This window comes from Heptranchias perlo, chromosome 6 (assembly GCF_035084215.1).
Source record: "Heptranchias perlo isolate sHepPer1 chromosome 6, sHepPer1.hap1, whole genome shotgun sequence".
Taxonomy (NCBI): domain Eukaryota; kingdom Metazoa; phylum Chordata; class Chondrichthyes; order Hexanchiformes; family Hexanchidae; genus Heptranchias; species Heptranchias perlo.
Window position 1 is genome coordinate 54931221 of NC_090330.1, and position 25235 is coordinate 54956455.

Genomic DNA, 25235 nt, shown 5'->3' on the forward strand with positions numbered 1-25235 from the left:
TCTTCACCTCTTCAATTTGGCTTTCCAAGAGTTGGGGGAATTGAAAATTTATACTGAAAAGATAATTGTAGAATACCGAAGTGCCAACAATGCCTTTTCAAATCAATGATGAATGTAAAAGGGAGAACAGGTAATACCTTTATTGCTAATCATCAGATGGCTGACTATGCACATGTCTTCAGTGTAGATTAATGACACTAAATTTGTAACATTGAATTACTGGATGTAGAAATTGTGCACTCAGAACAAAGACTTGCATTTCTGTCATCTGTGTCAAACCCTGTGTTTTATCACACATGATCAGACTTTGAAGCACAAAAAAAAATTGTTGAAATATTTTAATGATGGCTTCAGCATACAGCTAAAAGACAGCACATCTCAAGTGCATTAACAAAAATATTGTAATACCAAAGTACAATAATTTAGCTTTTGATGCTTTTTATTAGGCAATGTGCATTGTATTCCAGCCCAGTTGTCACAGCTAATAATTTATTAGGTTTATTTTTCTAGGTAATCATTTAGATCTTATTGTATAAAAGCAGATCAGGACAGTAAGGTAGTAATTGTTAAGAACATTATTGTAATGTGCAGGAAGCAGAAATTTGTATACAGACACATTGCAATAATCTAAACACTGCTTTCCATAATCAGCAATAATTGTTATCCATGACAAGAAACTAATAATACAAATAATTAGAAAGAAACAACTCTTTGGATTATGTAGTTGAACTGAAATATTGTATGGTTGCAAAATGTAATAACAAAGTGTTAAACCTTGGTAGCATTTAGAAAATAATGCACGAGTACATGCTGGAAAATGTTTCTTGCAGAGGTTGTTTCATCTTCATCTATTGCATACATACACAGGAATTTCTGGAGTACCCTAAATAAGGCATATTAGCATCTTAAGTCACTTAATCCACACTCTTAAGTAAGAATTTCCATACAGAACTAATAGGAAATAGACTATCCTAATGTAGTCCATAACAGTAATCCAAATTAATGGAAAAGCTGAAGGCTCTGCAAAAACTATACTACTGTAAGTAATGGAGAATGCTGTCTCTTCATAGTAACAATAACTATGAACACACCCACTATATTGACCCCTAATGTGACAAGCTTATAGTTGTAAATAAGGTTATGAATTATTATGCTTTTACAAAAAGTCATTCTATTGCCATGAAAGAAACACCCATGTTCTGAAATATCTGACACTTGTGCTTTTTGATGTATGTATTTGTTACTCAGGTTTTACTTTGGATAAAACAAGAGAAGTCTTTTCACTAATCAAAATTAAGAATGAGGAGTCATCTAATGAATCATAAGAATTCAGTATTGTGATTTGTTTTTATTTGTATAGGAATAAAGAAACTCATTTCAATTTTAGTGCCAAACCTAGATGTATAACTGCCATTCCTTTGTTGACACTGGGTCAAAATCCTAGAATTCTTGCCTAGCACCATTGTGGAAGCACCATCAGCACAAGGACTGCAGCAGTTCAAGGAGAAGGCTCACCATCTTCTTGCAGCAACTAGGGAGGGGCAATAAATGCAGCTTTGCTGGCATCACCCACTTCTCAAGAACAAATTTTAAAAAAAAGAGCACCTCTGAAATAACTGTCAGAAATTATTTTGAAAAAGACATACAGCTATTAGCACATCCCTATTAGAAAATAATTTGTTTTTTTGGCACTTCTATACTGCAGGGAATTTTTTTGTTTAACAGAATCAAAGCAGCCCTACTGTATCCATACCAGGAGAAACTAGGAGGAAAAAACATTTTGGTGAAGTGACAAATAACTATTTTAACATGGAAAATATTTAGTAGCAGTAATCATAAAAGTTTGTATATCCCTTTAAGGAGTTTCAAATTAAAAATACTTTGCAAGCAGTAAGTCTCTTGTAGGGAGTCTACATGAGCTTTAAACAAATATTTGGAAAACTGCTGTATATTAATGAGATATACCAGTTGATCAGTAATGTACAAAACATGGAACATGAAAGTGCAATGCATTGCGACAATAGGTATACAAATTTGCCATATACGATTTTATTTTCTATGAGTTATGCAGTCCTCTTTTTTTCCCTTAACTAGTCTTTGTTGGTCTGCATCTCTAGTGACTGAAAGCATGGGGTAGATGGCCTGCTCCAAGGCCACTTGTCATGTCACTACTAAAGGTCTCTCAATAACTGTGCAAGAATGAGCAAGTGAAGAGTTCCCATCAATTTCTTTCCCTCCCCTCCTTTGGGGATGCACCTGGCCTCCATTCGGTGCCTCCTTCACCAGCACTGTAATCCATCCTGTGTCTTACTGTGCTGCTGTGCTGGTGCTAAGAATCACAATATACAAGCAGTTTACACTTTAAGTAGTGGTATCAGGAATTCTTATGGTTCCATTCAACAGTGTACACTTCAATCTGGTTGAATAAAGTGTTCTTCACTACATTCTTCAAACAATTGGCCTGTAGCAGGTAAAAGCTCAATCTTATCACCATTTTTTAAAACTGCAAACTCTGTGTCTGGCTTATGAGGCAGTTTGCAACTTAATTCTTTTACTGAAATTCTGGTGCAATTTGATGAAAGATTTCCTTTACAAAAGTTGTTTTTAATGGGACTCCCCAGAAATGGAGAAGCAAAATGTAACTGAAGACAAGATACCATCAAGCAATAGACAACTTCTGCAATATAAATCAATAATTACAATCTTATTTTCTGTATAAAAGTAACAGAGCCTTGAATACAAACAGTCCAAATGAAATTAGAAGGTGCTTCTTTTCCTCTCGATCTCTTGTATTTTTAGATAAGCACACATCTGAAAAATCCAGAGAATCGTTTCTGAAAGAGTTAATCTATACGATAACAGTGCTATTTCTAAATCTGGATAATGCATAACATGGGTTTATGAAAATAACTTGGAAAAAAAGGCAGAGTGGAAATAGGATAAGAAGACTTTCACATTTAAAAGCTAGATGTTACCTTTAAAATTAACACACTACAGGGATAGTGGAGAGGGAGCTTAGTAGCATATTTTTAAAAATTGCTAATGGTTAATCCTATTCCCTTATTGCATTGTCCATTATACCAAAACAAAAGTATATCTTTCCAATGCAGTGCTGCTGAAATTCCAGTAGGTGGTAACGTTCCAATATATTTCTTTAATATTGAGGTCTGTTATTTGATCCAACTCCTCACAGCCAGACAAAATAACGTAAAATATAGATGTCAATTTGAGGAAAATGTGAAAATGAGACATCGTTAAATATAGTAAGCATTCAGAAAGTTATGCACTTTATTACATATAGAACATGAAACTTTTATGTATGAACATATTTAGAACTGATAGAATGGGTTGAGGCATCTTCGATCATCAGATAAAACAATTCTGTGAATAAGAAAGCTATAATCCATCCTGTAGCAATTTGTCCCTGAGAATTTTCAAACATAATTTCACTGCTCTCTCTAAATATGCTCAAAATTATAATTGGCTTTGGAGCATGAAGAAACTGATATTCTCTCATTTAATGTAATTCTACAGATGTTCTCAGTGCTACAACAAAGGCAAATTTTCGAAATGATTTAGAATTCAAGTTGTAAATCAGCCTTGTAGTGTTTTTCAATCAGTGACGAGAGCAGCTTCACCAAGTGACTCCAAGGCTCCTGTTCAGCTTTTAGAAATGGCCCTTCAAAAATTACCAGCCAGCTATAGGTACTAATAGAGAGAAGCTGAGGCAGAAAAGACAGGAGGCCATGTGGCCTTTCAACTGCCAATAGGGTATGCCGATAGAATAACCATTCAAAGTTGAAAATATGCATTAGCATCTGGAGTGTCTGAATCTGGCAATGTAGAAAGGAACCAAAAGATATCTATTGCCAAGAATTTCTTCCAGGGGTCTTGGCTATGGTGTTTGCTTGTTCCCATTGGTGGCCTGGGTTTACTTCTTTACACCTCCCCTACTGGGCAGAACTCTACACTATTATACAATTCTATTATTCATCAGAGAGGAATTTTAAGTTCATGCTTCAATTGTTAAGACTATTAGGGAAATATAACATCCACAGCAGTGTATTGGCCACAATGCCCCCTGCACTACGATTATGAGGGCTATGATATTTGCTGTCATTACTATACATGTGGTAAAACTTTAGCACACTGTGACTTATGTATGGAGCCGTGAACAGTACATTCGCAACAAAACCAAATCAATAGGACTTCAGTCATTTTTAAAAGATACATCACCAAATTTTAGCCTCTGTTCAGTTGTCTTTGAAAGCTTAAAGAATTGTAGTTCATTACAATACTTATGTCTGTATTCATTTTACTCACAGAGAGATATGCAGATCTGAAATAATACCAGCTGAACCAAAATATAAATATTATACAAAATTGGTCTGGAGCTGTTCAAATATAAAAGCAAGGTTCTGATGCTGGGGCATTTAAATTCTTCACTATCAATAAAATTAAGTCGGATAAAGGTCTTGACAAGAAAATCCAGAAGGGATCTGGTCTTCACTACACCATTACAATTTTATACTGACATACAAGAATTTCAGCAACACTGTTATACCACCACAGAATGAGATTCTCTATCTAGTCACCGCGAGCATCGATTACATAAATTATCTTGTAATATTATTTGTCACTCTTCCCAACCAGTGTTAATTAACGAGGAGGCTTCTGTTTGTCGTAAGGGCAAATTAGGATTTTTTTTTAAATTTAAGAAATACACATGGTAATTACTAAAGCTTGGCCATCACATCCTCTTATCCCACTGTTGTACAAATAATTCTGAATGACTAGCTATGCAAAAATAGATGATGGTAGTTATTATTATGGCCATTGACTCAATAAGAAAATCTGGCTACAAAACATTTGGTTTGGCTAACATTTAATCTGGCGAAAGCTGGTTAGAAAGGTGCTAAAATATATGAATTAGCCATTTACTTTTGTCTTTTTGGTGTTGGACTCTCCCTTATTTTACACTTGGCAAGTTGTGAGAAATTGCAAGCAAACTACTAAAAACTGCAAACAAAATCCCCCAGAGTTCTAAGTCCATAGACTGCTGTTTTGTGGAGAATCACAAATTATAACACTGCATGGTTTCCATCACCGAGGGATGGCATTAATTCTGTTTAGGTCATTCTGGGATGGATGATGCAGTTGTAACCAATGTGTACCCTGTAGCTGTACTATAAAACTTTCCGGAGAACTGTAACCAACGATTTATTTTATTTTAAGAAACCAGGTTAGTGGGGAGATGCCAATTACAGTGCTCCCACAGAACACAAACTGTCCACACTGACATCAGCCTTCCTACTTACAACTATTGCATGAAAACTGTGAAATTGTTTGTCCTTACTGGTCAAATAAGTGTGTATTACAAGCCACATGTCACCTTTAGTTCAGTACATACGTAGAAGATTTTCCCCTGTGAACTCTCTGTTGAAATAAATAATATGAATAGCCAATAGTGTAGAAACCCATAGAAATAACTTGTCAAATGCTCAGTTTTGGTTGTACAATGCTAAAAGCTGAATAAGTTAAGTGGCTCCCTTCTACTGTACAAAAGTGAGATGTCTTTTTCTAGGGTAGTACTTAGTAGATTGTAATTGGAACACCTTTTTTCAATTATTAAACATATTGGAGTAGAGTTTCTGCTTTGGGCGCAATCGGTAATTGGGTGCAAATTGCACCCGAAAATTGCACTGGTTAGGTTGCAGTTCAAGTTTCCGCTAAAATGCATCTGCATAATTACAAACGTAAAACCTTCCATGAACCAGCGCAATCCAGCAGCTTAACAGAGCGTAATCGGGTTTTTTGGTTTGCAATAAAAAATATTAATTGATTTTATTAATAAAGCTGAAAATAAGCATTTTTAACGAGAGTGTCTAGTCCTCCACCTGTGAGTAACCTGGTCTTAAATCTCTTAAAATGACTTAAAAAACTATACTGAACCATTTACTAGTTTCATTGGTGTACACTAGTCAGTTTTTTTGTAAATTAAATATTTTTTGAAATGTAAAAACGTTTATCTTCCAAAGCACTCTCGATTCAGGAATTGCCCCTTTAGATTGGAAAATTGCAAATGTAATTCCATTATTTAAGAAACATGAGAGACAGAAACCAAGAAATTATAGACCTGTTAGTCTAACATCTATGGTGGGAAAGTTATTGGAATCTATAATTAAGAACAGAGTGACTGAGCACTGAGAGAAATTTCAGCTGATTAGAGAGAACCAAGATGGATTTGTAAAAGGTAGGTCATGTCTAAAGAACCTATGGAATATTTTGAGGCAGTAATCAAAGTAGTAGACAGGGGAATGTCAATGGATGTAGTTTATATGAACGTCCAGAAGGCATTTGATAAGGTTCCACGTAAGAGACTGTTAATTAAAATTAAAGCTCATGGAATTGAAGGCAAATTATTGACCTGGTTAGGCGGTAGAGAAGAGAGTAGGGATAATGGGCATGTACTCGAAATGGAAGGAATTGACTAGTGGTGTCACACAAGGATCTGTGCTGGAGCTTCAACTATTCACTATATTTATTAATGACTTAGATAACACAATAGAGAGCCATATATCCAAGTTTGCCAATGACACAAAGATTGGTGGCATAGTAAGTAATGTGATTGGGAGCATAAAATTACAAAGAGACATTGATTGATTAAGTGAGTGGGCAAAACTGTGGCAGATGGATTTCAATGCAGATAAGTGTGACGTCGTCCATTTTGGACCAAAAAAGGATAGATCTGGGTATTTTTTAAATGGTGAAAAGCTAGGAACAGTGGAGGTCCAAAGAGATTTAGGGATCTATGTACACAGATCAGCAAGATGTAGTAATCAGGTACAAAAAATAATCAAAAAGGCTAATGGAATATTAGCCTTTATAATTAGAAGGCTAGAATATAAAGGGTAGGAAGTTTTGCTACTGCTACACAAAGCCCTTGTTGGACCACATCTGGAGTACTGTGTACAGTTCTGGGCACTGCACCTTAGAAACAATATATAGGCCTTGGAAGGAGTGCAGCGCAGATTCACCAGAATGTCACCAGGGCTCCAAGGGTTGGATTATAAGGAGAGAACTAGGCTTGTATTTCCTGGAAGGTTAAGAGGTGATTTGATTGAGGTTTTTAGGATTTTGAAGGAATTGATAGGGTAGATAAGAGAGAAACTTTTTCTGCTGGTGGGAGAGTCTAGGACAAGGGAACATAACCTTAAAATCGGAGCCAGGCCATTGAGGAGAGAAGTTAGGAAACACTTCTTCATGCGAAGGGTGGTAGGTGTGTAGAATTCTCTCCCACAAAAAGCAGTAGATTCTAGCTCAATTCATCATTTCAAATCTGAGATCGATAGATTTTTACTAGCCAAGGTTATTAAGGGATATGGAGCCAAAGCAGGTGGATGGAGTTAGGACAGAGATCAGCCACGATCTCATTGAATGGCAGAACAGGCTCGAGGGGCTGAATAGCCTACTCCTGTTCCTATGTTCCTAAAACGTGCCTATTAGTGCCTGTGTGCCTACGAAAACGAGCTTAATTTGAAGATCCTCCTCGAACGGCCGCAATCGGCGGAAACTTGCCATCCTCATTATTTCAATCTGGGGGTGTGGCCAATTTTGTGGGTGGGGCCGGCTTCAGGTACAATGATTTTTGAACCAGTGCAAAAGATCATTGAAACTTGATTTACGCCTAATGTAAATTGCGCTTAATTTTCTGCAATTTTCCACCCTCGTTTACGCTGGTTCGAGCTGATTGCACTGATAAATCAAACCAGAGCAATCTAGCGGAAACTCTACCCCATTGATTCCTCCTCTTCTACATTTGCATTTGTTTTTGCTTCTCGGTAATTTTTTCTTAGGTCCCTTACGTTATGCCTCTGTCAAGAGGTTGATTATACAACCCACTTCAAGCTCTCTGACAATGCTGCCATTCAACCAGCTAATAGGATGTGTGTGAGAGTAGGTCAGGTTGATTTGCCCTTTAGAGTTTAACATTTTTGTTACTCCATGTATGACATCTAGCTGAGATATGAAGCCTCAGCCACAAACTTATATTTTAGCAGGTTTTTAGTATAGTAAAGTGCTGCACCACAAGATCATCTATCCCTTTGCATATTTTCAGCAGTTTTAAATGTTTCTGTTGATACCAACATCTTTCTACTACAGATTTTATGTGTAAGTAAAAAAAATGAACCGAGCAAAAGTTATTCAACATTTATCATTGACTCAGTCTTTTAAATTTCTCTTTTTAAAAATTCTCCCCCATTTAACATGCATCCTCCTCTAAGTGGGACCCAATCAATAGACTTCTCTGTAATTATTCTGCAAGAAGCATGAGACGAGAAGGCCAGGTTCAATAATTGGAGGCAAACCTGGCCCAATTGCAAGGAACCAAGTTGCAAATGTATTATAATGGTCAGATCATAGTTTGTGGGCAAAAAACACAGAACCGTACTTCTCAGCTATCCTATTAATACAATAGATGTACTTTAATATCCAGTACTTTGGAATATAAATGAGATATGGACATTTGCTTCTCAGCCAGCTACAGCATGCTACACTAATTAAGGTGGTGCAGGGAACTAATGGGTGTACTGAAGCCTTGGACTGCTTTCAATTGGCTGACCTTTGACAGCAGAGCACCCAACTTTCCCCAAGATTGTCATATGTAGAATACAGTTCTGCATCTGTACATGTAAATAAGAAATGGATTTAATAAAACTGCAACAAAAATCCCAATCTTCCATAAAACTGTCATAATAAAAAACAAAATATCCAGCTTTCACCCACTGATAATGAAAAAATATCAACTGGTGAACTGACATTGACAACCCAATATATAAATTTGTACCTGTGCCACACCAACTATTGAATTAGCATTGATTCAATATGGTTCACTCTTTGGTGACTGGAGATTGTCTAAGGCTAATCCTGCTGACCACCATGTCAGCAAAATAATTGCACTTCAAGTTTTTGTGGCTGAATCTCTTCCGTAGTGATTTTCAAGAAAAAGATTCTTTGTTGTACTCAAACTTTGTTCCATGTGAACTGGTTTTGTTGCTAAGCTTGTGAAGCTCCTTGGAGAGTTCATTAGGCCCACAGCAAAAAACTCCAACACATTTTCTGTCAGAAAGGGAGAAAAACAGAAGTGTTATTGGAATGTGTTTCTCAGACTAACACAGTAGTTTAGTTGAAAAATAATATGAATAAGTGAAAATTAGTGGAAGGTATATCATCTGGGATATTTTACATCATCGCCCTACTAGCTCAAGTCTAGCAAACATCGGCCTCAGCACAGGAGGCAGCCATTCAGCCCATTGTGCCTGTGCCAACTCTTTGAAAGAGCTATCCAACTAGTCCCATTCCTCTGCTCTTTCCCCAAAGCCCTGTAAATTTTTTCCCTTCAAGTATTTATCCAATTCCTTTTGAAAGTTACTATTGAATCTGCTTCCACCACCCTTTCAGGCAGTGTATTCCAGATCATTACAACTTGCTGCGTAAAAAAATGTTTCCTCATGTCGCCTCTGGCTCCTTTGCCGATCACCTTAAATCTGTGTCCTCTGGTTACGGATCCTTCTGCCACTGGAAACAGTTTCTTCTTATTTCATAATTTTGAACACCTCTATCAAATCTCCTCTTAACCTTCTCTGTTCTAAGGAGAACAAACCCAACTTCTCCAGTTTCTCCACATAACTGAAGTCCCTCATCCCTGGTACCATTCTAGTAAATTTCTTCTGCACCCTCTCTAAGGCCTTGACATCCTTCCTAAAGTGTGGTGCCCAGAATTGAACACAATGCTCCAGCCAAGGCCTAACCAGTGTTTTATAATGGTTTAGCATAACTTCCTTGCTTTCGTACCCTATGCCTCTATTAATAAAGCCCAAGATCCCATATGCTTTTTAACAGCCTTCTCAATTTATCTTACTACCTTCAAAGATTTGTGTATGTGCACCCCCAGGTCTTTCTGTTCCTGCACCCCCTTTAAAATTGTAATATTTAGTTTGCATTGCCTCTCCTCACTGTTCCTACCAAAATGCATCACTTCACACTTCTCTGCATCAAATTTCATCTGCCATGTGTCTGCCCATTTTACCAGTCTATCAATGTCCTCCTGAAGTCTTTAACTATCCTCCACATTTTCGAGTTTCATGTCATTTGCAAACTTTGAAGTTATACCCTCTATACCCAAGTCCAGGTCATTAATATATATCAAAAAGAGCAGTGGTCCTATTACTGACCCCTGGGGAATACCACTGTATACTTCCCTCCAGTCTGAAAAACAACTGTTCACCACTACTCTCTGCTTTCTGTCCCTCAGCCAATTTTGTATCCACGCTGCCAGTGTCCCTTTAATCCCATGGGCTTTAATTTTGCTAACAAATCTAATGTCGTACTTTATCAAGTACCTTTTGAATGTCTATATACACAACCTCAATCGCACTACCCTCATCAACCCTCTCCATTACTTTATCAAAGAACTCAATAAAGTTAGTCAAACATGATTTTCCTTTAACAAATCCATGCTGACTTTCATTTATTAGCCCATACTTTTCTAAGTGCCGATTAATTTTATCCCAGATTATTGTTTAAAAGTTTCCCCACCATGGATGTTAGGCTGATTGGCCTGTAATTGCCAGTTTTATCTCTCTCCCCTTTTTTGAACAAAGGTGTAACATTTGCAATCCTCCAGTCTTCCGGCACCATCCCCATATCTAAGGAGGATTGGAAGATTGTGGCCAGAGCCTCTGCAATTTCCACCCTTACTTCCTTCAGTAACCTAGGATACATCCCACCTGGACCGGGTGACTTTTCTACTTTGAGTACTGCCAATCTTTTAAGTACCTCCTCTTTATCTATTTTTATCCTATCCAACATTGCTACTACCTCCTCCTTTACTGCTACAATGGCAGCATCCTCTTCTCTAGTGATGATTGATGTGAAGTATTCATTTAGTGCCTCAGTCGTGCCCTCTGCCTCCACAAGAAGATTTCCTTTTTGTCCCTAATCGGACCCACCCTTCCTTTGACTACCTTTTTACTGTTGATATGTTTATAAAAGACTTTTGGGTTCCCTTTTATGTTAGCTGCTAATCTATTCTCATACTCTCTCTTTGCCCCTCTTATTCCTGTTTTTAGATGTCCTCTTCACTTTCTGTATTCAGTTTGGTTCTCTATTGTATTATGACCCTTACATTCGTCATAAGCCTCATTTTTCTGTTTCATTTTAATTTCTATATCTTTAGTCTTCCAGGGAGCTCTAGCTTTGGATGCCCTACTTTTTCCCCTCGTAGGGATGTGTCTACTCTGTACCTGAACCAACACCCCCTGGAAGGCCTCCCATTGTTCAATTACTGTTCTGCCTACTGATTTTTGATTTCAATCCACCTGGGCAAGATCCCTTTTTAACTCACTGCAATTAGCCCTCCTCCCGTTAAGCATTTTTACATTTGGTTGTTCCTCATCCTTTTCCATTGCTATTCTAAACCTAATGATATTATGATCACTGTATCCCAAATGCTCCCCCACTGAAACATGCTCCACCTGCCCCAATTCAATCCCCAGAACTAGATCCAGCACTGCTTCCTTCCTCGTTGGGCTAGAAACACACTGTTCAATCAAGTTCTCTTGTATACATTTCAGGAATTCTTCCCCCTCTTTGCCCTTTACACTGTTACTATCCCAGTCTATATTGGGATAATTGAAGTCCCCCATTATCACTACTCTATAGTTCTTGCATCTTTCTGTAATTTGCCTGTAAATGTTCTCCTCTATCTTCTCCCCATTATTTGGTGGCCTGTAGTACACACCCAGTAGCATCATAGCTCCTCTACTGTTCATTAATTCTAACCAAATTGATTCTGTCTTTGACACCTCAACTACATCATCCCTTTCCTTTGATCAATACTGCAGCCCCGCCTTTCCTTCCTTCCCTATCTTTCCTGAATACCTTGTAGTCAGGAGTATTAAGTACCCAATCCTCCCCTTATTTGAGCCCGGTCTCTGTTATTGCCACTATAACATAGTTCCATGTGGCGACTTGAGCCTGCAGCTCACCAACGTTATTAACCACACTACATGCATTTACGCACAAGAACTCCAATCTCATCTTAAACTGCCTCGCATTTGCCCCCTGTCTGATCCCTCCTATTTCTGAATTATTCTTTATTCTACTGCTAACTGTCCCTCCCAGTCCTCTGTGTACCCTGTTTCTCCTCTTCAATGTTTCACCCTGGTGCCCATCCCCCTGCCAAATTAGTTTAATTCCTCCCGCACAGCACTAGTTAACTTCCCCACGAGGACATTGGTCCCAGCTCTGTTGAGGTGCAACCCATCCATCTTGAACCGATCCCTCCTGCCCAAGAACTGGTCCCAATGTCCCAGGAATCTGAAGCCCTCCCTCCAGCCACGCATTAACCCGGCTTATCCTACTATTCTTATACTCACTAGTGCATGGCACTGGGAGTAATCCAGAGATAACTACCTTTGAGGTCCTGCTTTTAAACTTCCTCCTTAGCTCCTGAAACTCTGACTGCAGGACCTTGACCCTTTTCCTTCCTATCTCATTGGTTCCCACATGGACCATGACTTTCGCTGTTCCCCTTCCCCCCTCAAGATGTTCTGCACCCTCTCAGTGATGTCCTTTATTTTGGCACTAGAGAGGCAACACACCATGCAAGACACACATCAGCGGTTGCAGATACGCCTGTCTATCCCCCTAAATATGGAATCCCCTATAATAACTGCATTTCTTTTGCCCCCCCTGTGCAGCCAAGTCTCCCACAGTGCTGTGGATTTGCTCCTGACTGCACTCCCCGAGGTGTCAATACTCTCACTGGTATTCAACAGTGAGTGCCACGGGGGACTCCTGCACTGCCTGCACGTACCTCCTAGTCTGTCTGGTGGTCACCCATTCCTTCTCCACCTGAACTATCTGTAGCTGCAGGGTCACCACCTCCTGAAACGTGCTATCCATGAAACTCTCAGCTTCCTGTATGCCCCTCAAGCTCAGAAACGCTGAGCTTGAGCTCGAGCAGTCGGAGGCACTTCCTGCACATGTGGTTTTCCAGGACACACAAAGAGTTCTGGAGTTCCCACATGGCACAGGATGTGCATGCGACGGACCCCAGCTGTTCTGCCATGTTATCTACGGTTATTTAAACTGTTTGTTTAGCTTTAAGGCACTTTACTGTTTATCTGACACAAACACTAACCAATAACTAAAAAACACTAACCAACAAACTAAATACTTACTGACTTACCCTCGGCGCTCCTCCTTGCCTTGTTTTGATTCCTCATGCGGCTCTCTTTATGCTCCGCTCAGTCTATAGTTCTTTGGTTTAAATCATTTAGCACCTCCTTCCCCCTCTGCACCTAATTCCCACACTCACCAAATCCCCAGTTGAATGTCCTCACTCTGTTAGCACTTCACTCCATTAGAGGTTCACTCATTGTCTTTCCCAATCTCTGAGCTCAAGCTCTACCTTCGTCAGCAGTAGTCTGCTGGTAATCCAATAAATCTTCAAACCAACCTCAATTCCATGCAGTACACATCTTACAAGTGGTTATTTGAGGATTCGGACTAAGAAGAAAGTGATTAGATGTCAATCCATGTTTGGGCGCAGGGGAAGAAATTACTGAAGACAGCAAACAACCCATTCAGGACTAATGTACATACTGCTAATGTCAACAGACATTTAATAAAACAATTCAAAAGCAGTTCAGAAATAGCAGAACTAAAAAAACCTTTTAGAAGAGATCAAGCATGACCTCCCCAAAGAAAAATGTACCAAGGCATAATTCAAGACTTCGATATAAATTACATGAAATCCTAAACAAGTTGAAAAAGCTTAAATGAATCCCAAAGATACATTTGCAAGGCACTGACAATTGTTATGAGGGAGTCAATGGACACTGGGGAGGTACCAGAATATTGGAAACAGGCTAAGCTGGTGCCCATTTTCAAAAGGGGTGATCAATCAGACAAAGGCAATGACAGGTCCATCAGTCTTACGTCAAAATTCCATGTAAAATAATAGAATCAATTAACATGAGCAAACTTGAGGGTTATCGATACAACAACAACCTAGCGAACAGCAGTCGACATAGCTTTAGATGGGAAAGGTCGTGCCTGACCAACCTCTTTGATTACTTTGAGGAAGCAACAACCCAAGGCAATTGTGGTAAATCTTACAATGTTGTGTAATTAGACTTCTAAAATGCATCTGATAAAGTTTCACACAAAATATTACTAATTAAGATCAAAACTTTGGGGATTCAGGACAAAACATGGGTATGGATAAGAAACTGGCTGATGGGTAGGAAAGAAATGGGTTGAGAGGGGTAATATCAGGGTATGGAGGAGTATGGAGTGGAGTGCCCCAGGCACAGTGTTGGGACCACGACTATATCTTATTTACATCAATGACTTGGATTCTGAAACTAAATGCAACCTGGTTAAATTTGCAGATGATATCAAATTTAGAGGAAAAATTGAAGGAAGCAGCCAAGAAACTACAGGACGAGCAAAACAAAAATTGAGTGGGTCAAACAACGGCAGCATGCTTACTTCATGAATGGTGTTGAAATAGCTAAAGATGAAATTGAAAGTAACCTAGAAGTCTTTAGTAAATGCAACACTAAACATGCCCAGCCAATGCACAACATCAATCAAAAAAGCCAACAGATTGTTGAACTACATAGCCAAAAAAGTAGAATACAAAGCAGAGGATGTCATGATCAAACTGTACAGTGCTCTGGTCAGACTGCAACTTCAGTACTGTGTCCAGATTACTACTTTAAATCAAATAGTGAAAACAGGACAAGGGGACACAAGTTCAAACTAGCAAAGGTAACTCTGGGACCATTATCAGGAGGTTCTTCTTCTCGCAGAGAGTGATCAACAATTGGAATGGATTTATGGGGCAGAGTGGAGGAGGCAGAAACCCTGGACAATTTAAGGAACAACTAGAACAATTTAAGGAATGCAGCAATGAGTTCTTCTGGATCGATGTATTAAACTTGCTCATCTGTAAGTTTCTTGTGATAAATACTAACAAGGGAATATCATACTTAAATTGGAGCTACACCATTCAGGATTGAAATCAGGAAGCATTTTTTCACACAAATGATAGTGGAAATCTGGAACTCTCTCCCCAGTTGATGCTGGGTCAATTGACATTTAAGGCCAAGATTGATAGATTTTTCTTAGGTACAGATCAAAGATAGGGAAATGGAATTGAGATTCAGATCAATCATGATCTAACTGAATGGCTGAACAGGCTTGAGGGCCTAAATGGCCTACTCCTGTTCCTAAGCCTACACAACTGAAGTATTAAAAATTTACAGGAATCACTAAAGATGTAGCCCATGTCAAAGTCTGAATGTGGTTCTCCTAATGTACCAATAACTTTGTATATCCTCAGTGTCCAAGCCAGCATCTCTTACTACAACTGTCATCAGTACTAACAAGTAGTACCATGTAGTCTGCGATAGTACCAATGAGCACACAACTGGCACATCACCTTTATGTGCCAGATGCTTTAACCTTTATGAAACATGCAGAAACTTAGCATTTACTCACTGTCTATTGCACTTGGCTATTTCTCCAAACAGAAGTTTCAAACGAGGTTTTCCTATAATAAGTCTTGAGTTCAGTGCTTGATATTTTTCTCCAATTAATTTCTACAGGAGTTAAAATGATAAAAACAGAAAAACACTTTAATCAAAACAAATGATTGAAGTAACTAGAGATATACAGATTTTCAAAGACATACAAACATCAATATAGAATAGAAATAGAAGCAGAGAAAGGTTACAGCACTGAAGGAGGCCATTTGACCCATCGAGTCCACGCCGGCTCTATGCAAGAGCAATCCAGCTAGTCCCACTCCCCCGCCCTTTCTCCGTAGCCCTGCAAATTTTTTCCTTTCAAGTACTTATCCAGTTCCCTTGTGAAGGCCATGGTTGAATCTGCCTCCACCACCCCCTCGGGCAACATTCCAAACAAATGTTACTATCCTGCTCTTCCACAGAGCATTATCACAATTAGTGCCATTGCCATGTGATTTGGAATCCTAAGCATTATACATGATTGCAAATTAAAGAGGCTTCATTTAATTTTATTTCCTGTTTTCCATTGTTCCATATTTTGCAATACATTGGGCCACACTATACCCCTGCCCTTCATTTGCTGCTGTATATTAATTTTGTGTGACTGAGAAACAGGCAAACATAGCTCAATGTGCTAAGTACCATTTTACTCAAATCAATTGCATTGTGTTCACTTTTAGCTCACATACCTGCCACAAGTCCCTGGGGAAAGATTTGCTCTGTGCTTTTTACACAACAATCATAAACACATTTATGATTTTGCTTCATCTAACCAGCACAAAAAGTTTCACCTTGATGAGCACAGGAGCAAAGCTCCATCCAGCCTCAATAAATCTTGTGCCTTTGGATTAGAAAATTGCAAATGTCACTCCATTATTTAAGAAGGGAGGGAGAAACCAAGTAACCATTGATTTGTCAGTTTAGCAGCAATTGTGGGGAAATTACAGGAATCTATCATCAGAGACAGAGTGACTGAGTACTTGGACAAGTTTCAACTGATGAAAGAGTCAGCATGGATTTGTGAAGTCATGTCTGACTAATCTAGTTGAATTTTTTGAAGAGCTCATTAGCATGGTGGATAGGGAAGTGTCTATGGATGTTGTCTATATGGACTTCCTGAAGGCATTTGATAAAAGTCCGCACAAGAGATTATTAGCAAAAATAAGAGCGCATGGAATAGGAGGTAACCTTGTGATATTGGTTGGTAATAGGTTGGGAGGTAGGAGACAGAGAGTAAGGATAACGGGTTTATCTCTAATTGGCAGGGTGTGACAAGTGGTGTGCCCCAGGGATCTGTATTGGGGCCTCAGCTTTTCACCATATATATTAATGCCTTGGACCAAGAAATAGTGTTGTATGTCCAAGATTGCAGATGACACTAAGTTACAAGGCATAGTACGTTGTGTGGATGGAAGAAGGAAGTTACAAAGGGATATAGACAGACTAAATGAGTGGGCACAACCATGTCAGAAGGAATTTAATGTGGGGAAATGTGAGATCATCCACTTTGGATCTGAGAAAGACAAATCAGAATATTTTCTTAATGGTGAGAGACTAGGAGCTGTGGAGGAGCAAAGGGATTTAGGTGTCCATGTTCACAAATCTCTAAGAGCTAGTGCACAGATACAAAAAGTAATCAAAAAGGCTGTTGGAATGTTGGCCTTTATCTCAAGGGAGTTGAAACTCAAAAGTGAGGAAGTGATGCTTCAGTTGTACAGAGCCTTGATCAGACTTCGTCTGGAATACTGCATTCAGTTTTGGGCACCAAACTTCAGGAAAGTTATATTGGTCTTGGTACAGTGCAGGTTCACCAGAATGATATCAGGATTTAAAGGGTTTAATTATGAGGACAGCTTGTATAAACTTGGTTCGTATTCTCGAGTTTAGAAGGTTGAGTAGTGATCTAATCAAGGTGTATAAAAGGATTCAGTAGGGTAGATAAAGAGATACTATTTCCTCCGGTGGGGAAATCCAGAACAAGAGGGCATAAGGATGCAGCATTGGGTTGTTCTGGATGGATGTATTAAACTGGGTCAAATAGCCTTGCTCATCTGTAAGTATCTTGTGATCAATATTGAACAGCAAGGGGGTATCATTTTAAAACTAGAGCTATGCCAGTTCGGAGTGAAATCAGGAAGCACTTTTTCACACAAAGGGTAGTAATAATCTGAACCTCATTCCTCCCAAAAGGCTGTGTATGCTGGGTTAATTGAAATTTTCAAGAATGAGATTGATAGATTTTTGTTGGCTAATGGTATCAAAGGATATGGAACAAAGGCAGATAAATGGAGTTGAGTTACAAATCAGCCAGGCTTGAGGGGCTGAATGGCCGACTCCTGTTCTTATGTTCCTATCTATCATGGAAGAATACTCATAAAAACAGTAAATGCTGGAAATGCAAATTAGTTGAGTCAGCATCTGAAAGAGAAGAAACAGGTTAATATTTCTGGTCAGAATCTTCTTCAATTCTGCTGAAGAATCTGACCCAAAATGTTAATCTGTCATCACCTTCTCAGGACAGCTAGGGATGAACAATAGAATGCAGCCCACAAACTGAGAATCAAAAACAAAAGGGTTATCACCCAAAACGTTAACCTGTCTTTCTCCTTCTGATGCTGACAGACTTGCTGTGTGTTCTATCATTTCCTCTTTTTATTTCAGATTTCCTGCATTAATGGATATACTTTTTATCTCAGAAAAGTACGTTCTATGTACTAGTGTGAAAATTAACGTTTCCCACATCAGCTTTCCTTACAGTCTCACTGAATGAGACTGCCAACTTATTGCCAGACTGTGCGGTGTTTGGTGCTGTAGGCCCACATCTCCCAGGAAATGGATTGTAACTGCCCAGTCTGATTTCATGAGGGACCTTTGCGGTTACCAGAGAGGGGAAACTTTTATCAGGTAAGTCTGAATTCAAGTCCAGTTCCACAGCCAAAAGCAGTGTGCTAACCCAATGCCCTGCCACATCCCTCTCAGATCACATTTTTAATAAATAAAAGTATGACAACAACCCTCATTATTTTTTTTTATACGATTTAAAAATAAAGATGGAGTTGGTAAATACATCGCCCAGTTTGGAACTAAGACATACAGACCAGGAAAGTTCTAAGTTCAATCCCACTCTGTGCTGAGGAAGTGACAGGGTGCTACGAATGGCCTCAGTCTCTATGAGCTAGGAAGGGAGGGGAAAAATAATCAGCTAGGATTTACCCTATCATTATCCAGTGACCCCTGGTACAATCTGTATTTGTGGGAGGTATGGGGTGGAGAGGTTTAATTGTGAGTATGCGATTCGGCTCAGTTTGAGCTTTCAGCATTCATGGAAATATACTCCAGCAGGTGCCAATACCTTAAGAAAAAGGAGGGAACTGGGAGAAAACACTAGAACTTCTGCTGTTTCCAGTAAAATGTAGCAATTTGAAATTGCAGCTTTACTGCTAAAATACAACATTCCAGATTAGTGAACTAACTCTCAGTCTCATCATACTTATCAAGCTTTAAAACTGGTACTCATTGCTACCAAGTACAAAAAGAATTTAATTCTTATTATTGTAATTTATCAGACTAAAAAAAAACCTTTGAGATACAAGGTAGGCTGACCTACACAGTCTTTCAAAAGACCATACAGAAAATGTTTCTTGCTATGCCATTCTTAGAGATTTACTGAATAGAAAACATTTCTATTATGAATTGCCTCAGACTAGGAATTTTCATTCAGAACCTTAAGGATGCAAACAACTGTAGCTCCGTACCATTACGCTGTTCTTTATATCTTTTTCAGGGGAAAAAAAGAGGCTTAATAAAATCCCAGACCTTGCGTTGCAACTAGCATTCACCAAATTTACTGTACATTTTTTTTGCTCTGGACTCATTAAAGAGTCTTTAATCTGCACACTGCTATGATTACAGGCAGAATGGTTTTGGGGAGATTTTTTCATTCCAACTTGAAAAATAGTCAAAAGTCTGTCACCTTGGAAATAAAAAAGTTTGATCATCTCCTTGGCCACTGTTTTTCTACTTTCCAGTGTTATCAGCTTGAAAAGTACATTCCAAACAACAATGAGTATTAATTACTGTCTAATTGTACTTTCTTCTTAAGCAAGAGATTGGAATTTATCATTGCAACCATTACTGGATGACAAAAAGCAATCAATTCTAATTAAAGATAGTGGATGTAACAAAAATGGCATAATTGCATTTGTGATTAGAGCCAATTTATGATGAACAAATTTGAATAAATTTGCAATAAAATGGAGAGGTGGATTTTAATTGATTTCCTTGAGAAAGGAAAAAGTTGAGAATTGTTGCATTGGGAGTGATTGGAACAATATAAGCATAAAGGAGGGTTGCTATCTGAAATGCAAACAAATTTAAAATTACCTGTATCCCATCTGTTCGACTGAGATACAGCTGGATGTTCAAGTAGTCTGGCCGGTTCTCCTGCCAAAGCTGGAAATGGAAAAATGGCCCAGTCAAAATCAATTAAGACAGCATAACTGAAAGGCACAGCAAATTTCCCATCAGTTTGGGCAGGTTCAGTTGACTAACTTTGAACACGTAAGTAATACAGCTCAAAGTCACAGGGAGTAATTGCTAAGATAATAACAGGATACAAATCCATTTACAGTACTATGGAGAATGACCATTACAATAAAGGGAACTTTGAACTACTCATTAATATTTGTGCTATTCCAAGGAAATACATAATGTCAATGAACAACCCCTTGCAGAAAGAATGTGTCCAGTATCCTTTGGTGAATTATTGAATTCATCAAGTTGAGGGATCGGAGTGTTGGAAAATGGAACACTTTCCCATTTCAGGCACCCAGTGTCAGCATCAAATTCTCCAAATTCTTTCTTTCTCTCTCTCTCTCTCTCTGTCATAACCTTTCTTGTTTTGATTTAATCAATACTACCATGGTCAATGTGCCTCTGAACTTTTCTCTCTTGTTTCTTCCAAGTTGCAAATATGCCACCCTACGTGTTTTTACTTCCTCCCTGCATGCTCAATGTGCTGAAATACTCATACTTCAGCTGATTCTTTTCCAGGCTGCAAAACTGTTTTACTCCTTAATTTCCTTATTATTTCCTTTCGCATACAATATTGAGGATTTGAAACATAGCATAAGCTTATCACTACTTCCTGATTCATTTGTCTTCTCTTTTAGCCTTTTCAACCTTGGTGTGCCGTTCTCTGGGTCTTGACACTTCATCTTGATTTCTCAATTAAAAAAAATCCAAACACCCCTCAAATCAAGTATAACACATTTAGATACAAAGTACAGCTCCCTCAACTTTACCCCAACAATGTGTTTTCCGTTTCCTGCCATCTGTGCCTTTGAGTAAGTCTGCCATTTAGTGCCAAGTAGGGACATTTTTGTGTTGTGGATACATGCCATTAGGAACTGGGTTAAGACTCCCCAAGCTCAATTACTATTTCAAAGTCATGGTAAATTAGACTTTGCTCACCACCGTGACTACTTACAAAAGAACTTTTCTGTCATTTCCAAAAGTTGGACTCTTCATATCAGATCAGAAATTGATATTTGTAAAGCGTTATGTGGTATGTAATATTGCTTGTAAACATTCAGAAGGGGTTCTGATTTTTTAGCAAGTGATAAAACAAAAATAATGTGTGTCAAGTGTAGATTGTTTTGTATTGTGATCCCACACCCATCATAAACTGGGCTCAGGCTGGTCAGTGTCATTTCTCTTACTGCTAGTTGAGACAGAAGACCATCATTGCAGGCTGAATTTAAATCAAGGTCTCAGATGAAAGGGACACTTAACTACACTTAGGCCCTGATTTTAGAATGGAGGAGGGATGGCAGCGGGGGGAGGGGGGGTGTGAATGGGCGCGTGGGTAACCCGACCAATAAAATATGTCCGTTTCCCACGCGATCGCAAGTGAATTGGTGCCACTTAACGTGGCTTCCGGGTTTGCCATCGGAAAGCTGCACAGCGGGCAGACTGCGCACCCGCATCACAGGCTATCAGCTGGAGGATCTCTATTTAAAGGGCCATTACTCCAAAGGCTTTTGCTGGAGCAAAGACCCAGAAATCACAATGGAGCAGCACAGGGGCAAGGCTGCTCCAAGGTTCAGTGACGCCTCACTCCAGGTGTTACTGGATGGGGTGAGGAGGAGGAGGGAAGTGTTTCACCCCACGGAAGGGAGGAAGTGCCTCTGCCACCAAGAAGGCCTGGCTCGAAGTGCCACCAGACGAAGTCACCAGCAGCAGCAACATCTCTCACACTTGGGTCCAGTGCAGGAAGCGCTTCAATGACCTAACTAGGTCAGCAAAAGTGAGTACACTTACTGATTCTCCTGCATTCCGTGGTGCACATCACCCCACCAACCCCGTCCCCCACATCATTCTGCACTGCCAAGACTACTCCATCACATCACTCCTCACACCCACTTAAGGCTCATCCTCAACTTACCTACACTTCCTCAGCACTTCTTCATCTCCCAATTTGCGACCCCATCACTACCACTCATCCCAATCCTCATCCATATCTCTGTCTCATTCTCACCCTCTGATGCATCTCTTTAATGGTCAGCCTCACTCAAAGCATTGCATTCATCATTTGGCCACTTCACCATCACTCACTCATGTCTGTTCTTTCTCCCCTTCTAGGATAAGAGCATGCAAAATGCACGCAAGAGGGCTAGGACTGGAGGGGGGCCACAAGAAGTAGTGGTCCTCACAGATGTGGAACAGGAGGCGCTGGAGCTCAGCCACACCCTCGAGTGCCTGTCCGTCGGGGACGCCGAGACTGGCACCTCACAAATGTCTGGTGACGCAACTTTAACATTCATCACACACAATATACTTGCCATGTTCAACACCTCAGTATGCTCATCGCAACATGACACATCTGTGATGATGTTTAATATTGCCTTCTGTTCTCTTACAGAGTCTTCAGCGACCACAGTGATGGCAAAGGGCGATTCCTCTGAGGGTGCACCATCACATCGTGGTTAGCCATCCACCAGCGCAGATACTTACACCTCGATGGGTTCCGCTAGTCAGTTATTTGGGTTGGCATCTGGTGAGTCACCACACACAAGTGAGCACAAGCAGACACTGGTGGTAGGGGCAGATGTGGAGAGTCCACGTCAGTGGGTGCACTCCTCTCCAGGCTCTGCTCAGCTGGACGCAGATGCTGAACCCCGGGGGCCATCTTTTAAAAGGAGAATGATCGAGGGACAGCAGCACATTTGCGAGGTGCTGGAGCAGGTGCCACATGCACTCTCCACAATAGCCCAGAGGATGGAGGAGTCCAACTCCTGCATTAGTGGAATTGTGTCACATGGACATAAGGGAATCTCCAAGATAGTGTCACGGGGACATGAACAACTGTCTGAAATAGTCGCACGTTAGTGCTGAAATGTCTGAGATAGTGTCGCAGATAAGTGCAGGAATATCTGCGATGGAGAGAAGGTTAGCCTCCGTTGGGCTTCAAGCACGGCTCACAAATGAGTCCATTCAGGCCCTAAAAACAGTCGTTTGGACTCAGGATGAACAACATTCTGCCGCCTTAAACAGGTTGACAGGTACTTTAGAAGTGGCCTTCCAACGCATCACACATGTCCACCACACTGTCGTCCAGCAGGGTGGTAGGAGTGGTGTGGGACTGGCCCAGGAGAGAGATGATGGCGAAAGGGGACATGGAAGTGGGGATGCCTCTCAAAGCACTCCCCCGTCGCCCTCCTCTCAACCAGTACCCGCAATGCTGCCTCCTCTCCAGGTGGCCAAGTCTGCCCCTGCACAGGTGCAGGTGGAGCAGTCTTTCGAGGGGCCCTCACAGGCTCCAAAACCCAGAGGGCATAGGCCGAAAACATTTAAGCAGTCAGGGCATGAACAAAGGCAACCTGCCACTACGTCAACTTTCCCATGGACGACCTCAGCCAGACAGAGAGGGCAGCTCTGTGGCTGGCTTCCCACGGGTGCCTTATGCACTTGTGTGCAGACGACAGAGACCCCGGCGACGTTATCAGTGGCACCCTGGAATGGTCCGGAGATGAAGAAGTTGAGGGCAGTGGTGACTTTAACTGCAACAGGTAATGAGATGCCGCTTGGCCCAGTTGGGAGCAGCTCGGCATGAAGGAGGCTGCAGATGTCTGCGACCACGTGGCGACTCACTCTGAGCGTCCGTATGCACTGCTCCTCAGAGAGGTCCAGGAAGCTGAGCCTCAGTCTGTAGACCCTGTGGCGAGGGTAGTGCCTCCGGCGATGTCGCTCTCTCTTTTGTTGCCCTCTGTGCTCTTGTGCAGGTGCCTGTGGCGCAGCACTGTGTTATGGAGCTCCAAGTGGCTGAAGTGCACGCCATGCCTGGCGAGGCTGGTGACGTTGTTCATCCTTGGATGTAGTGGTGAATGCAGCCATGGCGCCCCCCATCCTGATGGTGTCAGTTTGAGGGGGTCCGAAAGTTGGTAAATATGTGTGAACAGAAGAATTGTGAATAGAAAGTAAACACACAAAATCTCACAGCCAAAAGTTTGTCTGCAGAAACTGAGTGCCCTGCTGCAATAACTCACCTTTCATCCCCATCTGTGAAACTAGCATTTGAATGTCCAACTGGCTGCTGGCTGAAACACGTCTGGTAGAACATGGAGTGTTTCCCACAGCATGGGAAACACGCTGAGGATGTTTGAAAATTGGACCCCTGCCTCAATGTGCACAAAATTAAGTACTTCAACTACCTAAATAACTCCCTTAACTGTCATCCCGCCAACTTTAATTGCCGGTGGATTTCCCGATTTTCAGAGCCCCCCACCCCGGCCCCAATGCACCCGCGCTTGGATTCTAAAATCCAGCCCTAGTCTCTCTGCTATAATTACATTGAACAAGATTTCACCTAGCCTCTGTTTGCCAACAGATCAGCTTTATTGCATGGGCAAAATGATCTAATGCCATTCACTTGTAAGTGGAGCAATCTACAAAAATACACCTGAGCAAATGCTTGTTAACATCTGACAATAAAAATGTTTCATTAGAATGATTTATGCTGCATTTAGGAAAACTTTAAGAAAACTCTAGAGCTTACATCAGTTACCAAAACTAATAGTAGGAAGCAGTGCATTCAAAGATATCCCCATGGCCAATATCAAATAGTACACATTCACTTCTCTGTTTAGCTGAGAAAATGAAGGACTAAAAATAATCAACAGATAAGCTCTTAAATTGTGATTATTTTAATAATTTTTTCCTGCCAAAATATAAAAAGCCACCTACAGGTGAGTAGTTAATAGTACAGTAATTACACCTACAGTTATTGACCACTTTAACACAAAACCGAGCTATTTGCGATCAAAATTGAGATGGTAGTTCAGATTGGTCGTGTCCTTTTAACAGTCTTAGGTTTTATTTTGTTTGGGTGCTAGCCATTTTCTTTGTTTTAAATTAAACCAACATTAAAATAATGACTTTCAGCACAATAATGGAATTCTGAGGAACTTTCTTCAGATTTTGAATTTGATGAGTCTGCTATAACTTTACAAAAAGGATGTTATGAATCTGTTAAAATACCACACAGTGCTCACTCTAGTTAGATTGATAATATTTCCAGCCAAATCCAAACTGCTGGTTTGTCTTCAATCTAGCATGAAATGAAATCTCTGA

General features: G+C 40.2%; 1 protein-coding gene across 3 annotated transcripts in view; it reads right to left on the reverse strand.

The window, feature by feature from the left end:
• Positions 1-348: 348 nt before the first annotated feature.
• The window catches only part of LOC137323004 (NADPH oxidase 4), a 166726-nt gene continuing 141839 nt past the window's right edge, over positions 349-25235 (reverse strand). For all 3 annotated transcript variants that reach the window (XM_067986331.1, XM_067986330.1, XM_067986329.1), the window contains 3 exons: positions 19989-20057; positions 15577-15677; positions 349-9120 (listed from right to left, as the gene is read on the reverse strand). In XM_067986331.1, coding sequence (XP_067842432.1) covers positions 9000-9120; positions 15577-15677; positions 19989-20057 — 291 coding nt within the window. In that variant the 3' untranslated portion in view covers positions 349-8999. The remainder of the gene's footprint in view (positions 9121-15576; positions 15678-19988; positions 20058-25235) is intronic.